Source organism: Daldinia childiae, assembly GCF_008694065.1.
Source record: "Daldinia childiae strain JS-1345 chromosome Unknown Scaffold2, whole genome shotgun sequence".
NCBI lineage: Eukaryota > Fungi > Ascomycota > Sordariomycetes > Xylariales > Hypoxylaceae > Daldinia > Daldinia childiae.
The window spans coordinates 5500099-5518844 of NW_022984643.1; the positions used below are offsets into that span (position 1 = coordinate 5500099).

The 18746-nt window shown below is 44.9% G+C and overlaps 4 protein-coding genes across 4 annotated transcripts; 2 read left to right on the forward strand and 2 right to left on the reverse strand.

Moving 5' to 3' along the window:
- Positions 1-818: 818 nt before the first annotated feature.
- Positions 819-1676, reverse strand: GL218_02357 (Transcription factor of morphogenesis MCM1; the record flags this gene model as incomplete). Its single annotated transcript, XM_033578869.1, has 3 exons — positions 819-1094; positions 1154-1288; positions 1425-1676. The coding sequence occupies 3 exons, from the start codon at positions 1674-1676 to the stop codon at positions 819-821; spliced, it is 663 nt and encodes a 220-aa protein (XP_033439006.1).
- A 9277-nt stretch (positions 1677-10953) lies between these two features.
- GL218_02358 (putative tetraspanin protein) lies at positions 10954-11699 on the forward strand (the record flags this gene model as incomplete). The annotated part of the gene is made up of 2 exons (XM_033578870.1): positions 10954-11355; positions 11424-11699. The coding sequence occupies 2 exons, from the start codon at positions 10954-10956 to the stop codon at positions 11697-11699; spliced, it is 678 nt and encodes a 225-aa protein (XP_033439002.1).
- A 3090-nt stretch (positions 11700-14789) lies between these two features.
- GL218_02359 (uncharacterized protein) lies at positions 14790-15134 on the forward strand (the record flags this gene model as incomplete). The annotated part of the gene is made up of 2 exons (XM_033578871.1): positions 14790-14810; positions 14886-15134. The coding sequence occupies 2 exons, from the start codon at positions 14790-14792 to the stop codon at positions 15132-15134; spliced, it is 270 nt and encodes an 89-aa protein (XP_033439003.1).
- Positions 15135-15526: 392 nt separating this feature from the next.
- GL218_02360 (DNA repair protein rad16) lies at positions 15527-18397 on the reverse strand (the record flags this gene model as incomplete). The annotated part of the gene is made up of 2 exons (XM_033578872.1): positions 15527-18289; positions 18350-18397. The coding sequence occupies 2 exons, from the start codon at positions 18395-18397 to the stop codon at positions 15527-15529; spliced, it is 2811 nt and encodes a 936-aa protein (XP_033438100.1).
- Between the last annotated feature and the right edge of the window lie 349 nt (positions 18398-18746).

Below are 18746 nucleotides of genomic sequence, written 5' to 3' on the forward strand. Positions count from 1 at the left end.
TTCATATATTCGTCAGCCATGATTCGTAAATCATTGTCGCCGTATCCTTGTCAAACATAGGGACGGTCGATCCAGTTCGAGAATTAGTAGTGGCCACGTAGACTTAGAAGGCGAAGTATCCATTGAGATTCTTTCGACAACTCTTGATCCCATCGTATATTATCTTAGTGCGATTGCCGTCTCCTGCACCTCTATGCCCACGCAGATGTACTAGGAAAGCGACCCCAGACGTATGCGGTCGAAGAAGCCACCGGTAGAACTAATATAAACCGACGCAGTGCATGTCGACAAAGACCACTCTTTCAACTTTTTAGTGGTGAGTTAGTGTCGAAGGTAGTGTGGACCATTTCGGAATAATGACCGAGACAGAACTCATAACGGCTAGTTATAGACGGTGTAAGGGCGACCGTCATTGTTATATAGCCTACTACCATTTGGGAAATTGAAGATCGGGAGAGGGTGAGAAACCAAGTCCCTAAGCTTAGCAAAGCTGGGCCTCAGTTTATTCGGTGGAATATGAAGCAAGAATTAATGGATACTGAAAATTTGGGTCGAAGCCCGGGATCACCAATCGCAAATTCTGTCAGCGACAAGTGATATAATACGAAAGACGGTCGAAATCGGTACGGAAATAATATGGTCGCATTGTGCAGAACAAATAAGAAATAAGTCACGATGACCCAACAACGCCGGACCACCGAAGCCTTGCAATTATAGGTGTGTTCAGAATGCCTCGAATAAAAAAAAAAAGAACCTCGTGAATGCATTAAATTCGGGGTATCAGGTGCAAGGCAATACTGTCGCCATTATGGCAACCGTCACGATTGATGTGAGGTATGCTGCGGCATACCAGACTGTGCTAGCCCAAATTGCCCGCGCTGTTGATGCTGCATGTAACTTTGATACGCCATAGCTTGTTGAGGGTCCATGGGCACGTTGGGTACGTAGTTCGGAGGCATATGAGAAGGCATTCCCGGTCGGCTCGTCTGAGGGGGCAGGTGAGAATTGGGCGGCTCCTCAGGCGATTCGACTTGGTTGGAATCGTCAACACCGTTCTCGTTACCTTGGGTAGGCTCGGGCGCGTTCAAGCAAGCCTAAATATAATTGGTCAGTTTAGGACTCGAATCGAGCTGAGCTAAGTCGCGATACGAACCTGAATGAGATTCTTTCCCTCCGCCTTGGTCACCAGCGGTTGGAGCTTGGGGGTGGTAAATGTGTACACAAGCCCAGTCTCCGACACGACAAGCAACAGAACTTGAGTGCCCGTCAGAACAGACAACTCATATGCCTAATTAGGAAATAAGACGTTAGTACAAATGTTGGCACGATTGAAACTTCAATTTCAAAACAAGTAACGCGTTCAACGCGATGGATCGATGAACTAATATGCGATGAAGGTAATAGAAGCCGATGCATAAACATACCTTCTTCATTATTCCGGCCTTGCGCTTAGAGAAGGTGATGTGACGACGCGACTTGTCGCTAATGAACTTTATCTCAATTTTGCGACGCTCGCGACTTCCCTTCTCATCATCATCGTCGTCGTCGTCCGCGATACTAGCGCGTTGGCGCTTGATGCCACGGTTTTCTGCAGGACCGGCATTGCCATTGCCGACGTGGGAATCGTCAAGTTCAGTGGGAGAAGTTTGATCGTGTTGGTCTGTGATGTCGGCCATTTTTATCGAGGTACGACGATTGTATCACGAACGAAAAAGGCAAAAATGGTGGAGATACTGTTTTGGTCGTGGTGCCGACGACCTATACTTGATCTGGCGTTGAGCGGAGAGGCTCTGGGTTGTAGTAGGCTGTAATTCTGTCGCAGAAACCTGGTTGGGGCGCCTGCTGTATCGAGTCTGGTGCGCGGCCACCGGGCGGATTAAAGTTGGAAGACGAGGGCCGAAGAACAAGCGTAGAAACTATTAATTACTACTTCCTGCTTAGGGAAATAAATAAAAATATAAAAAATGTGTCAAAAGGGAAAATAAGGTAAAAAAAAAAAAAAAAAAAGTAAAAGATTGGCCGTGCGGCTTTGTTTGGCTTCGGGTTGGTTGTTTTTATTTTTTTTTTGGGTTGTCTCTCAGTACACCGGTCGGGTGGTAAACTTGGAAAGTATTCGTCAATAGGTCGGTCAAATTTTAGTATGTTTGCCTGGTAAGGTAGGTAGAAAATGTTAGTCAATTGCCCAAAACAAACAATTTAAAAAGTGTAGTTTTAAAAATAATAATTAAATCTCAATTGGTAGTGGGCGCGAACCTTGAAAAAAAAAAAAAAGTGATTGACAACCCAAACTAGATGATGGTCGGTGCTTTGCGGGCTGATGCAAATAAAGTCAAGGGGATTCTGAAAAGGGAGGCTCGGCGATTGTCAAACAGTACGTTTTTGGAGTTAAACTTCCCCTGTGAGAAAAGATCAAAACGTTGACAGTATCAAGCTTGGTCTGATTGATTGATCAGGAAAGGTGAATGCGGGATGATTGAAAAGAGGATAGCGAGGTGGTAGCACACGGGCTTTTGCGTGGTCAAGGCCGCACTGTTTAAAAAGAAAAAAAAGACAGAAGCTGCGGGGGCATGGGCCACTAGGTGGCGGGTCGTGATTTTCCACTCTTTTTGCTCTGATCATACAGTTCATAGCACCAGACTGTACCAGCCTGCACCAGCAGTAGGACCGTTGGTGCTTTCCCCCTCGTTCCCCTGCTCTCACCCCCAGCCCAATGCTAGAGGGGCCCTGCTAGCTCTATCTAATCGTGGAGGTGCCTCTCTAATCAAACCAATCACTTACCTGGCTTTATGACCGAACTAGCTACCTCTGTGCTTTAGTGCAGAGCTAGTGCTGGCGATACCACTCGACTTTCTAATAAAGTAGTAACAACCCTCGCTGCCTCGGGTGGGTTGATAATAATAATAATGATAATAATAATAATCCTATTGTAGGGACTGACTGGTGCTCCTGGTACGTCTAGAGGAACCTTAGGTACACTATATGAGCAGTTACCATAATGCGCGGTTGCTTGCTTCGCTTGTCTGCATACCCCACGGGGTGAAAGACATGTACCCAGGTAGATAGATAGGTAGGTACAATTAGGTACGTAAGATAGTGTAATAGTGCTGAAGCTATCGGTGTGACCTGGTACTAGGTAGCCTAAGGGTAAGTATGTATCTCACTGGGCTGCCTGGAGGGCAATCAGACTGGCGCGGTCGAGTAATGGATGGATGGTGGAGACCAATGCTTTGTGAGTTTGGACCAAAGTATTTTACTGAAGTAAAGGATGAGGCATTTAGCCAATCAAATCATCAAGTAAGTGACATGGCTTACCGAAGGGGGGAACGCATGCAGGCTGGTAGCTCCTAAAATAACGGTGCAGAAATTTCCGCAGAACGCTCGGGTCCACCAGCTGATGTGGGCCATAATGGGGCTCTCTAGGTTCTCTATGTACGATTGTACGTACCGAAGACGCTACGCGCGGTCTTATTATTATTAATGGTAGCGCTCCTTCTTCCCCCACCTAAGCAAGTTGCTACCTGCCACCTGCCACCTGCCAAACTTGGGATCGCAAAGCTAAATCAGGTACTTTCCGAATTCAGCACTGTGCTTGACATCTTATTCGACGATATGTCTTCAGTTCTTTATGTGAAGCTTCGGGAGAGCTTCAACTCAATTTTAGCTTTATGATGTCTATAAGCGAACTATTTTTAATAGCTTAACATTTATTTTAGAAACCATATATGTATATATATATAAGTGACATCTATTTTTTTTTGTAGAAGCTTAGGTAGTTTGATCATTTTAACATCGTATCTTCCTGCTTACGAGGATTCTATGTTAAGTGCAAGACTTCTCATAAAATAACAATAATAATACTGATTAGGTTTAAAGGATATATTTAACATACCAAGGTAGAAAGCCTTTGAACTAATAATGGTATTGCTATTTAAACGTAACTACTAGGTACTTTAAAACCTTTACAAAGCATGTGTAAGAGAAAAACGAACGTTATTAATATATATGAGATATATTTTAATGTCAAATCCTAAATACGATTTAACGTAGAAGATACATGAATCATATAAACTCTAGCTGATATAAATTATTAAGACGTAAAGAAATATTATTAGTGCCCCCGTTTGTATTTTTGAGTTGAGTGAGTGTACTTATTTAGAAGCAGTAAAAAGCTAGCAGAGCGAATCGTAGTAATACAACCAATGGTATATGATACTCCTTGTCCTCACAAGACGCATACTTAAAGTCAAATAAGCGTTGCGGGGTACGTGTCTACCTACGTAATACTCAAGACTCGAGGAAAGTTAGGATTTAATAAGTAGATGTCATATTTGTAATGACATCAAAGACTGATGTCTTGGTATGTGGGTTAATGTACGTACATCGTATTGTTTAATAAACGTTGGAATGGTTGTATAAAGAATATGGATCATAACTCATACCAAATGTCTTCGTAAGTGCCGCTCTTCATTTTACGTATGTCCTCCCATTGCTGACGGCATGAATAGGTAGGTACATATTATTCATATTTTGCGATATCGCAGTGAAATATGATTAAACAACATACCATTCACATCTAAGACGTATAATTCTACCACGTGTAAGTCGGTTTTGAGCCGCTTGGTAACATAGTAGTCAAATGAGACATCTCAAATTGGTAGGATTCGATTGAAACGTTATTATAGTAGGGTAAATTTCTATTAAATTTCTATTTGTCCGGTTGGGTCTATTTGAGTCGAGTGACTCGTTGCCAAGTTGAGCTGTCATTAACTAATGTGATGCGTAACGCCGTTCTTAGAGAATATCTGGCCACCTCATCCCGGATATCCGGTTTTCCCGTACTACTGTCAATCTATTTGTCGATACACCAAATAGTCATCAAGAACCGGCGCCTAGCCATAGGCTCTCAGTTTGCATCGGTTTCGCCGTCGTTGAGAAAGGGTGGCTACAACCGGTTGGGGTTTATGTATTTTATTTTTTTTTCATTTTTTGTGTGTGTTAAATGTCCCGAGGCCAAAGTAGTTCGGTTCAAAATACATCTCATTGTTGCATATTGGAGCTAGTAATCGGCGACCGTCGGATACTTATTGGTTTGATTAGTGGCTATGGAAATTTCCTAGTAAGCAGGATACACCAATGAAGCTCAAGATATGCCGTCGGGATTTGGAAAGTAGGATACAAAGTGAAAATAAGCTTTTAAGATCGTTTGTGATAGGTATATCAATTCCCGGATGAGGTGGTAGATAATGATACTGGTCACAATTTGTCTTGAAGTGTTGGAATTTACCTAGGTAAAAATGTTGGTTCTTAACAGTGCGAGCTGGAAAATGAGTCAAAGTACAATATAATACCTAACATAATACATAGAGCGGCTTGCCAGGCTGCCAGGACCCTACTCGATGCATGTCGTACTGCATTAACCATTAACTTCTGCAGGTCTTCTACTGACGCTAGACACGCCACGCGCAGGCCCCCTAAAGAGCGGCCGATTACGAATATTCATGAATCTGTCATCTAGGTACTTAATGTATGTGGACGTATGTAATTCCACCATATGAGCCATAAGAGCTGGTGCCTCCAGGATTCCCATAAGCCCTGCTAGTTTTACATTTGCGTCAGCGGCACAGCAGTCCGACCGAAAGCCCGCTGGTTGGTGATTAACATGCATATTATGCAATACATATGAAAGTAAGTAACTAGGTTAGCCGGTTAGTTAGCTGGGTAACCGAGTAGCTAAGTAGCTGGGCAAGAAGAAAACATGGGTTTCATTACTATATATTGCTGCAGGTTTACATACAAGGTCTACATAGTAATAACTTTGTAATGGAATATAAGTGGTGAAGATAGTCAGCAAAGCTGGAGCCCGCTGACCGCTTCTACATTAACTGGCATTGTAGGGGACCCTGACAGCGAGTTGACAGCCGAACCGTAATTTTGACAGGCTCTTAGTGCTTACGGGGTGGGAAAAAAAGCAACACAGAATGCTGTCTTAGCACACGTATTATTTTAGAGAGAGAAGAAAACAATATGTACATATGGTCTACGTATCTGGTATGGTTCTGGTATGGTCTTATTCTTGTCGTTGTGCTACTTTGCGTAACCACACAAGGCCTCGGTTCTGATTAGAGACGTCTTACACTAATAAGCCCTAAGCCTTAAGCCTTACGGAGATGTCCTTATGAGCTTAGGTAATTCGTAGAGGTAAGAAAGCCAGTCGTGAAGATCTGATGTTGTCGCCGAAGAATCCTAATGGGGATTTATCCTTAACGCCGCGTGGAATGTCTACGTTCTACCTTAGGTACCTTAGGTACACTACATAAATACAGTATATATTTTTAAAAACACATAGCTCACCCAGCTGTCATGTAGTGTACATATTCATCTCTGCCACCTGGCAAGCTCTCCACTCTCATCATTCTGAGACTCGCACAGTGCATTGCCTCACGGATCTGGTGGATGGTTCTCTTGTAGGAACAATGCGGGCACACTCCCCCATGCATGAGGGGCGAGCAGGGGTTCAAGGTCGCATCTTGCCTCCGTTCCAATGAAATGAAGGCCGTTCGACCATTTTGGAGTTGACCATATCGGGAATCCAATCCAGCACGTTGGTAGTGGATGGATGGTCTTGACGTTTTCATCTTGATTAAATCCGTACGTTAGCAGCTGTCTAGATAGGTAAGGTATGTATGTAGAGTCATGTTTCGATTCCAATGCCGTCAAGGCTATCTTTAGACTTGAATTCCATTCTTTAAAAATGTTTCTAATGATGAGACAAGGAAGAAGAAACAAAGCCCGTCAACGTAACCAGATAAGCAATAAAGACGCCCCCTCGGAGAGTATCGCTCTTAAAGCCGGAGTTGCTATGATTGGTTCATCTCTTATAGCGTACCAGCCTGACTTGATGTTATACCGATGCATCCAGCATCCAGCATCCAAGCATTGTATGTATGTCTTGCACAGACTTAATTGCCCTCGGAAATGCACCAAAGACACCGAAGAGATGAAATGCCATTCATTTTACCCATTTAGCTCATTGAGAGGTGGATGCCTAACATCTGGGTTTACACCCACGGGATGACTCTTCAGCACAATGTAAGGTTTTACATTGTAGGTATTGTAGGACCGTTTACTCCCAGACTCACTACGTGAATGGGAGGCTTAGGAGGTCATCTGGGAGGTCATCTCGTAGGGGTCCGCTGAGAACGCGAACATCCTCGCTAGTCTCTAATAACGCGATTGCACCATGTGCCCCGTTATGGAGCTTCAACATTAGGGCCGTAACGTTGAGATGGAAAAAGCGGGGGTAATGATACGTCCTGAATTGGTTCTATCCATTCAATGGGCAAAGGATAGAGCAGCAGACCCTAGGAGCGAGAGAAGTAGAAGGAAAAATCCGTAGTAGTGTCGGAAAGAAAAGGTACCATTACATGCGGACCATCCAAAGGACGGGCGTTTAATTCGGGTTTATCGAGATGAGAGATTGCTGAGTACGTAGAGGTATGTTATACGTTCCAGGCTCTCCATAATGTAGCTGATATCCATCCGTACCTATATTCACTTATGACTATGGAGGCAATACGTAGGTATCGACAGGAGAAGGACTATATAGGTAGGTATGTGAGATGATATGTCGTTAGTTTAGAGAACTGATAACTGTTCCCGATCAAGAAATAGAAAAGCGCCAATCTCTTCTCCCACGAGGCATCCAGATTGATCATGACGGCCCCGCGGGTAGTAAACGACTTTTCCTTTTTGTGCGGTTCGGCACGATCTTTTGCCTGCCCAAGACTGCCAGGGCCTTGTTAAGTTGTGCCAGGGTCCAAGCAAATCATCGTTCCACTTATTAAGCCACTCCATATTCTTGAGAGGTTGGGGTTCAAAGCTCCTTGCACGCAGCGTGGCTTCGTAGGATTGATGAGAAATTGGAGAAGGCCGATCTGCGTTTTCTTACCCTTGCCCATGCCTTGCTTGGCTTCATACTATCTTGTATATCTTCTAGGTCGCGTAGTAATGAACGATCAGAGCTACATGGCAGTAGGCTATGTAGGCTATGTACTGCGTACCAAGCCAGACGATGTAATACTCCGTTCATTGTGAAAGTGCCCGGTGGTAGATTGGGACTCGGACCGTAGTTAAAAACAGTCCGAAAGGGGAAAACACTAATAATCTAGCAACGCCATTCGCAGGAAATACGATCTACAACGCGACCCCAGAACTACTATGTGATCGATGCGATCGGGGGCTGCAATCTTGGATGGAATTTGTCCGTGGGAACCTTTAACTTGGTGGTTAAAATTGCTGTAATCTGTATTACGCAATATTAAATGAAGATCAAAGTTTATTAACTCGAGTTAACCAACGTCTGTATGTAAATTCAACAAACCTCTTTACGATTAGTAGACGGGTAGAGAAGATGAAGGCAATATCGACGACCATAGTTTTCCTAGGCATACCACTCTAACCTAGACTACTTAGCGGGCAGCCATGAAGAGCTAGCAAATCTATGGAATATACTTCGTTACCTATTCCGACGTTAGAAAAACAATTAGATAGACTTATGACGAAGAGGCTCTGGTTGTAAACTACTACATCCAATACTACTACCTATAAGCGCCGTGACAATTCGATGAGTGTCACTCTTCTGCGCCACTAAGACGCATCATGAATACCAATTGGTCGTGTTTTCACATCCGAATGACACTCTGACTCTGGTGCCTCGCCCGATAGTCGAAGAGCGTGAACCACGGCACCGGGAGAAGTCACGGTGAAGGATCGCCCAGCATCAAAAGTCTGGAACGGCGCTGCTACGGGGAGCGGGAGTCACGGCAATATGGCCTAGCACCACCTACTACCTTGGTGACATCAGAATATCGTCACTGGAATACCACAGCATGCTTGTAATTACCCGCGCGGCCTTTTTCTTGCTCGATCAGAGACACAGGAAGCCCAATGTCTTAGCCGGTTGCATACCTAGGGTCTTACGCCTAATGCAGTACTTTCCGTACGAGGTACCGAGTTTTCGGGATGGGGTTGCATCGAGTCGTCTTCCGAGAGTCATCGTTCACTCCCACTCCCGCTCCCGCTCATAGCTGATGGTTGATGGCATTCCTACCCCCCTCCGGCATGCCAGTTGCCGTTGCAACCGTTCATAGGTAGCCAATCTCCGCTCCACTTGCCTTCTGAATTGCGGTTCTGTAGTGGCAATGCATACTGCATTCTTCTTTATGATGGTGAGATGGGAGGTAATAGAGAAAACCTTGCGGCCACCGGACAGACGACACGATTAGACAACACGATAGCGGTGTCGTTGGTGTTGGAGCACAATGTATAGGTAAGTTGGATGGTCATATGAGAAAACTGCGCCCTATCCGAGTCAGTGTCTCGCGTCATCACCCAAGGAATTTTTTAGGCCTTCCCTTGATTAATAGTAAAGGCGTGTTTAGTAGGTAAGAGATAAATTTATAGAGAGGGGTTCGAGTTGAGAAGGATCGCGGCGTGTTTCTTTAGTGCGAGAAACTAATCTATCTTAATATCTTCTTTCCCTTACCTACCAAGATCGCCAGACGAGCCATAACTAGAAACTGCCATATGCCGTCTAGACGATTCTATTTTAACTTTCGAATCATGGCTAGTTGATGTTTGAAGATCCTCAGCATCTGATCGAAATTTATGGGTTACATGCGGATGATGTGCAACAGGGTGTGCGGCAAAGCCGCATCATCAACTCGAGACGCATGGATCTTCTAAGGACCTTCGAATCATATTTTATATTCCTCCGTCTTGTGTGAGTATATACCTTAGAGGAATCATCAGGTTTCGGATAGGAGACGAACATCAGATATAATTCAAGACTTAGAGATAAACACTGACTCGAAGTTAGCTTTAGATGTGATGTTTCTCGAGAGCAAAAATAAGATAAAGATATTTTAAGACCTCTCTAAGGCAAGTTTTGACGAACCCGAAGAACTACCTTAGGTACCTATAGGTAATAGCGTAGAAGCAATCAATAAGTGTATACGTATACATATCTTGGCGTATAGTTTATGCCATGGAATATTGTCAGAGCCTCAGACCGATATCATTCGATTCTCTCCTTAGTTAGTCTGGTGTTTACGAAATCTCTCTTCTAATTGGATAACAGTTGATTTCATCTTGTGACAGGTTGTATCTAATTCTTAACACGGACCACATTCTGGTATGTGCATCAGCTTCTGACACAGGGCTATCCCCTGTTCTCCTTCTACCCTATACAAATCTCAAACACCAAGCGTAAGAGATCAAACATCATCACCTTTACTTCAAAGCTTTCTAATTTCCCTTCTTTCTAAATTCATAGTACTATGTAGGCGGAGCCCTGGTGGCATGGTATTTTTGTTCAGTCTTTTTTTTTTGGTTTTGTTAATTCGGGCAGGCCGTTGCGTGTCTTTTCTCGTCGTATCTCATTCTTAATCCCCTTGCCCTGCCGCTTGGCTTCGCACGTTTCTCCCATTTCGGAGCCATCCGAGAAAGAAAAGCGGTAGCGTTTTAGTTTAGTTTTCAACAAGCCCGGCGCTTAAGGTCCCTTCTATTCTCCAATAGTCCGTGCTATGCATCGTATTATTTTCACTTTACTCCTTTTTTCATAATTGCTACTTTCGCTTCGCTATCTTCTTTTCTCCTTTTTCGGATTGCTGGTCAAGGTGTAAGTGCTGTCGCGCTACGCTCTAAGCCGACTTTTGATATTACATTCTTTCGCTATTTTATTTTGCCACACACTCGTTCGTCGCCTACGACAGCCAAATTTACTATACGAGACGCCGGTCGTCAATAGAATAGCACCTCGAAAAAAAAAATCATTACGCGTATTGGGGGGGTTAGAAGGAGGAAAAGTACATTTGTGTACTAAGAGATTGGGAATACTAGCCGTGTATTTCCAGAACTAAAAATTTAGGGACAACCACTTCGCAATAAATCAAGATGGTGAACAAGGTGCTTGCGACCTTCGTGACCATGGACATATTGTTCGTGGCCATGGGGGCTATTATGTTGGGGTTCTCTGTCATCGTACAGCAAACGTGCTTCGATACGCCAACGGAAGGAAACGATGCAGCTCGAGACTTACTATACCAAAGATTTCCTTTTACAGCTGGGATCGTCAACGCTATCTTCATTTTTGTTACCTTCTTAGTTACGCTCCCAGCGTTAGCAACGAATAGCAGGGGTTGGTTGAAGGTGGCTGTCTACATGATTGTGGTTGATGCTATTTTCACCATGTCTATCGGCGTAGACTTATGGATTCTCACCCTGAAGATGAAAGAAGCATTCCTCGAGATTTGGCTCTCGCAACCACCTCAAGTACAAGGCCTCATGCAGACAGCTGTTAGTAATACCATAGCTACGCCTTTTTTTTTTTTTCACTTAATAGGTTAGGCTAACTCTGTTCCCAGTTCTCTTGCTGCGGCTTCAACAACAGTTCTTCCCCTGCTTTCATTACCGATGCGACTTGTCCCAGTCCCGCCGCCGCCGCCCTAATGCGAGGATGTGCTGCCCCTTTAAACTCATTCGGAAACACATTCGTGGACAACATCTTCACAGCTATGTTTGGTATGGTCGGCATTGACGTCGTCCTGATTATGTCTATCGCCTGTTTATTGAAGGACCGGAAGGAGCGTGAACGGTACCGCGATATCGATGAGAAGAGTGGTGCCCGAGGCACTTTCTAAACTAGCTGGCTTGGTTAAGAAACTTGCAAAACCGTGCCGGGAGGAAGAACGTCCAGTTCTCTTAATACGCTCCGAATTTGGTGAAGCAGCTTGGAGTTACCCAAGACCTGCTGGACTACTCAAGTACGTCCTTATTGTGATTTAGAACAATTGTTAATACGGCCTATTATACCTGCGTTCCATGCATGCTTTCAGCGTTTTCTATATATACTCGGGTTTATGTTTTACGATAGGACTATTACAGTCTATTTTCTAGCCATGGAACTAATATATCCATTTTAACTTCACCTTCAGTTTAGATCAACCCATTGCAATATATGTATTTTATACAACTGCCGTAAGACTGTTAGATAAAACAAGATTTGGATAAAACCACGGGTTATCTAAGACTAGTAATTCATCTTGGCAAAACTATTATTTCACTAATATCGATCCCGTCAAACACGGCATATGGAAAACCAGATTTATTTTCTCTACACTATTATGCGAGAAACAACGGTAAAGTATGGCAACGTTCCAAAATCCTTCACAGTCCCCATAGTAGTACTTCCAAGCATTCCATAGGTAGATTGACGGCCAGGCATTGCATAGGAAGTGTATATTGAATTGCTCCCTGGCGTAATTTTAACATGAGGATATATTTCGATGTTGAGAATGGGTGTCTTGCGGGATGCGATGTCCATAGGGAAAATAATTTGGACCCATATTTGTCCTGACCTCGAGTGCTAATAGAACATGCCAAAGGAGCCTTCCCCATATGCTTGAGATGACCTGAGAATGGTATACAAAGGAAGTAAGATTATGGATGTTGTGAAGGTTTGTTGGAGGATTATCGACCTGATACCGTCCAGCATTCGCGTGAGACGTCTACTCGTGATTGTGATATAACAATCTAGTTCGTCCATACGGGCTAAAACGCACCAAAAGGATAATGTGGAAATGGGACTGGGACCAGGCTTGCGCTGCCATACTTCCCCAAACAAGAGAACACCCGTAAAAACCAAAAAGGCCACACCGTACCTTTTCTCTTTTCCCTCCACGCGACGGCATTCACCGGGACACGGCAACGTCTACAAGAGATAGTACTCAAAAGCATCAATCGAAAGGGGGCCGGCGAGGCGGTGGACTACATCGCGGTAAGCGAGTCGGCGGGGAAAGTCGATCAACAACAGTTCTTCTACCGAGAACCTGGAGAGGTTCAACCGGGAAGGCTCGTGGACGGATATTCGCACACGCAGGCTCAAGCTTTCGTCACGATGGATCGTATCGTCATCAGCAGCAGCACACACGCAACTTCGAGAAACTCTGTCCGTCTCGATTGGAGATGTCGTGTACAACCGGGAATTGCTCGTCTAGCACGGATAGGTGGACGGAGAAAATAGTCGGTATGTAGATGTTCGAAGCCATAGCCATGCGAGTAAGCGAGTCGAAGATACCGAGAGCAATGTTTACACATCACTCGACCGGTATAGTCTCATCGTCACGTCAAGCAATGGCATGGGCATAGCCAGCAAGCGAACGACCTACCTCGAGACAATAAATTGTCGATCGAGGGGCATATCAACTGCGGCTGTAAGGTGAACCAGTAACCGTGGTCGGCGGGATGCCCGTTTGCTCGTCTGCATGAAAAGAGGAGGGGGTTACCTGCAACTCAGTTTCATCCTGTCAGGGCGGGAGACCGCACCCTGAGGGGAGGTAGCGACTTGCCCGACTCCCCGCGGAGATGGGGGGTGAAGCTACCTGCGCGGCAAAGCATGGATAAGAAGGGAAAAAAAAAAGAAAAAAGTCTGCAGCATAGGGGAGGGGGCTTCGTCATATATAATTTTCATAGTACGTGTATATTGTGGCGTATTCTACGTTAGACTATGGAAGGGTGGCATGGGACAGGATCAAGCCTGTTATTAGATATTATTAGATATTATTAGAAGCAGTATAGAAAACTTAGATGTGTGAGAGCCTGATCACCACGAGTAAGAGCCAGCTCCGCTTTGTTTCTTGGGCATAATGTAGGTATAGGTAATACGATGACGACGCTAGGTCTAGGAGGAGGTACCAACACGAGGAAGAGATTAATACAGCTTGTCTCGCTTATTGGTTAAGGGCTGAAAAAGATCTAAGCAAGGGTTCTAGTCGCATCTTACCAAAAGTGCGTCATCCCGCGTGTTAAATCATTCCCTTTTAAGAAAATAAACAGGTTTTTTTTTTGGCTTTGGGCACTTATAAAATCGAATATGCAGACACGTCAAGCCCCATCGACGATATTAGCCCCTCTTCTGTGGCGCTGTGGCGCTCTTATTTCCTCTTTAGGAAGGATATTAAAGACAAGCCACAGATCTATGACAGCATCACTTTTACCCGCCGTTTGTCTGTCGAATCCTTGAGGTTTAATTTTAAGTCTTTCCGGACCATTTACACCGGTGAGGTTGTGATTCGCAGCGTAGGCGAATTAAAGTACCGAATACTGAAGGCGAACCCCTTTCTAAAGTTTAGATCACGATGACGGCGAGCGGGTACATACAATGATACAATGTCGTTGTGACGTCAACTTCTTTATACAAATCAAACCACGAGGACCAAATCTGTCAAAGATGGGTTTTCCATGCACGTAATTATTATTGGGGATCTACAAGGATCTGAATATGTAGATATCACATAATGTATGTACATACGCCTTTAGTTATCGTGCCGTAACCCGATATATGCCCCTGTAATGTTATTGTTATGGCGATTAACCATCTTTAATATGCTGTTGATATGAACGCGGGCTTGAAAGAATGATCTCATTGGAAGCTTACCTGCAACTCTATGACCTAACATTGCTGTAGTGTCTTTGAGAAATTCGATGCCCAGGTTTTCCTTGGCTAACGGCGTATGATGTTTTGCCCATACGAATAATGTGACCTGGTTCGTATATAAGTCGTCACTCCCTCTATCACAACTGCAACTAAGTTCGTAACTTATAATCCAGAACATTTTCAATACCCAGAAAAACAGCAAGCGCAAACTCTACGCTTTACTATACACACACTACAACAGTCTTAAAAACAATATACCTATACCCAACCTATCAAATCAACCTAAACCGTCAATATGGGTGCCGTAGTATCTTGCGTAAGTTCTACCTTTGCCACAACTAACACTCGACTCTATCCACAACTACAGATAAACTAACAAGCGCAATAATAGGTTCAATCCATCTTCCGTACCATCGGAAACGTCATCATGGCCATTATCTCTGGCATTGGTAACATCCTTGTATCCATCATCAACGGCATCGTGTCCTTTTTCGGCATTATCATCAGCTTCCTGACCTGCGGCTACTGCGGCGGCCACAAGCGCAGGACAGGCGGCGGTATGTCCACCGGCACATCAACCGGTACGCGGCGCGGCGGATGGGGCCGACGTCGCCATGCTACCACCGCGAGCCGCATCTAGAGGAGGTGGTAATGCGCTACGGAGGAAAAGAGGAGAGTCGAAAAAAAAATTTTAAACCAAAAAAGGCCGGAAACTAAATTCGAGTAATTCGTTTCATATGGGCTGGTTGGACGATGATGATGAGCGGAGTGTTGGTCAACGAGAGATTGGGACTTTCAAGAGTCATCACGATCGAATGAGCATTACGATACCCCCTATTTTCTTTTTTCTTAAGTACAATACCTTGACACCCGATGTTCTTGTTTAACGTGGAGATGGAGTGATGGAATTGTCAAAACATCCTCGTATATAGAAACATAATAGACATTTCAAACCACCATTATATACTGTGACATTCACATTAACTATAGCGTGTCAGATGAAATAGTATGAACTTTCTTGTTATTGTGGTCTTAATCATCTAGATCAATTAGATTCCGGTTAAAGAATCCGTATACCTGTCTTGCGGCTTCTTTCCCGATTAGCGGGTTGAGTTCAGCCTCAGTCATGTTTGCTACTTCGCGAACATTCTCTACTTCTAGGGTTAAGTTCTTTAAGTTCTTTGGGTTGACGCCTGGCACTACTCCCAGCATCTCGTGTGGCTCGAGATTGAACACTTGATCCTCTGCTTTCATATCTTTATCTAAACCTGCTCGGACCGCTGCTATGGGGTCTGGTTCTTCCTGCTGCGTCTTTAAACCCTCAAAGATCTCGGCGGTTTGATATGGACTACTGCTCCAGATGATTCTCAGTCTTGGGAACGCGAGAGTGAGTAGCACGATTTTGGACTGAAGATCCGACGGTACCTCATTAGGGTTAACCGACTTCAGGTTGCCCGAAAAATCTGCGAATGGCTCAAGCGTGAACGATTTGTTCTGGTCGAACTCGATTAATAGCATCGGGTTTTTGTAGTGCTGAAACATTGCCTCAGCTTGGCTATAGAGACGTCCGTCTTTGAACGAGCTGATTAAATCACTAATAGACTTACGTTCGACACATATAGTTGGCGAGAGAATATAGTCGCCGACTGTGAGCATGCAGGGTACGATTACCATGCTACGCCCATGAAGAAGGGACGGAAGCGATGAGCGGAACTCTCGGACATCAACAACAACCCTTGGGGGCTCCGCTGTGGCTGCTAACCGACCCCCACCGGCTATTCGAGTATTGACTGTCCTTAAGAACGCCTCCTGCGGATCTTCGACACCTTGCGAATCAACCGTCATAACGACAGACATGCTGGCACGTTCTTTGATAAGTCTAGTGAACGAGTCTTTCTCTCGTCGAACCGTAGCAAGATATCGTTGCTCTTCGACCGACTGGCCGTAAAACATAAAATACACTCTAACGTTCCTATCGTTATGTGATGATCGATAAACTTCGATCCGGCGTATGAATGCGGCGTCTGGCTCGTACATGATTATGTATCGAGGCTTGACCTCTTCGAGAATATGCTCGTCCTGATCGCCATCGTATGCGTGCACTACGACAAGATCCTGCATTTCGTAAAGCTCAAAGTAATCATCCATATCCTCTAGCGGATCAGCTACGACATCTGCCTTTTGATTTGCCTCTTCCCCTGTAATCCGAATCTCGTCCATGAGGTCAGCAACTTCGTTGGGCTTCTCGAAGTACTGCGCTACACTTCCGTTTGCTGCCCTACCAGGTGCTGTGCCCACACTACCGCCACCACGTACTCGGCGCCTCTTGTTCGCTGGTGCCCTTCCTTTGTAAGTACCCTGGGCTATCCGTGGATCAACAGCTCCCTCGAGAGCCTTTTGGTTCTCAGTAAATAAGGCATTGCTGACTTGCGCGAATTCTCTCTTCCAATTTAAATAGCCTCGAAGTCTTCTCCGCATCATGAACGCAGCAGAAGCTTTATGCTCCTCCCTGTTTTGTTTTGTGTCATGCTCGGTCTTTGGTTCTACGTGCATCATCTGAAGATAATCTCGGAGCTGGCGGGTCGTCGCCTCATCAGAACACATGATGAGGATGGTTCCATTAGAGTCATCCCTCATCGGAGGTTCGAAGTAGAGGTCTCTATCAATCTCCTCTAGAATTTCGGCGAGTAGAGCCCACTTCGGTTGCTCCTCTAGCACTGGGCGGAGAGAGTCGATTGAGGATTTCGCGTTAGCTTTCGCATTGCTAGCATATACTCTCCGCTTGGCGGTTTCGAAGATGGTATGTGCGGCATCAAGGAATAACCACGGAGACTGAGTTTGCCTTGTAGATCCGGGTTGAGGGGAATGAGCAGCATGGATAGTATCAAGATGCTGTAGGAAAGACACACAATCAAGAGCGAGGACCGAGTGCAGTAGGCCGCGAAGTACTGTTAGATCGCTTACAATCTGCTTCGTTTTCCAGCTAACTCTGTGCCAGTTCGGATCCAATTGTCGCCTAACCATAACGTCGAAATTCTTCAGCAACGCGCTGTCAAGATTCCAATCGTCCATCTCCAATCCCGAGTTACCCTTTTTTAGCTCATGAATACTGACCTCGACGCATTCCATGATCGCTGTTTGGATGTCCCGCATAGAGTCTGTCATAGGTATTTCAAGTTCAATAACCTCTGCTTTCTTCTTGCCCTCAAGGGAATCCGCAACTGTCATATGGAATCGAGGCCATAGCGATGTCTTCCGAAGGAATAAGTTCCTCATCATCGTGGCTAGCGGTGAAAAGCCGATCGTGAATGGATCCGGGTTATCGGAGAATGCCTTTAGAAACCCATTCTTATTCTTTTGACGGTATACGCGAAGAATAAAAGCTTCGAGGGATGTAGCTATCACTCTGTCCGCATGTAAGACGATTAGGCCAGTGATAATGCCTGGGTCGAGGAGACTCGTTAATAGGTCGACAACTAGGATTCGGGAGGTAATACTGTAGATGCCGCCTTTTGCGTACATCTTCTCCCTGGCTGCGACACTGGTGAAGTCGGTGTTTACTACTGTTAGACCTCTAGCCTTAGGAGCCATGCTAATAGCAGCAGACTCAGCGAGAGCTTCTCCAATCCATGCATTTTCCCTCTCTTCAGCGCCCACGACTATTATTAGATTATTTCCAGCGGCATCGTAGCTGTGTAGCAAATTGGTGACGAGGCGCATAAGGCCGAGGCCTTTAGCAATAACGACGAGTTCATCTTCGGCGCGGAGTTCTTGGAAGAGGTGTTGTTGGTATTCCTAGTTCAAATAAAATTAAGCAAACCACTTATTATAATAATAAAGACTAGAAAATCATACAAGAGGCAGTGAAAGCTTCACCGGTTGAGGAGCATTATTCGTAGACATGCGGGGCACGTCTTAGACGGAAGGGGAGAAGCGCGACGGGATAGAATTCAAGGGACCTCGTGCATATTCGCATACGGCATCATCCTATTACACGAGTTCGATATCAATGAGAAGGATGTGGTACGTAAGTGTCCGTGTATATGGTGTAGAGCTGGTCGAATAGCAAGTCAAGTGGTAAGTCTAGGTATGTAGTAGTAGGAGTAGGCATCATAGAATTTGAATTAGGCAACTAAGGTACCTACCTAATAGACAGGCCACCTACAATCGCGCTTTAGCAAATCCGGGGTTGCGAATCACCTGTTGCTGTTGTGACGCCGGGTCACGGGCAATTGCGGGCAATTGCGGGCCA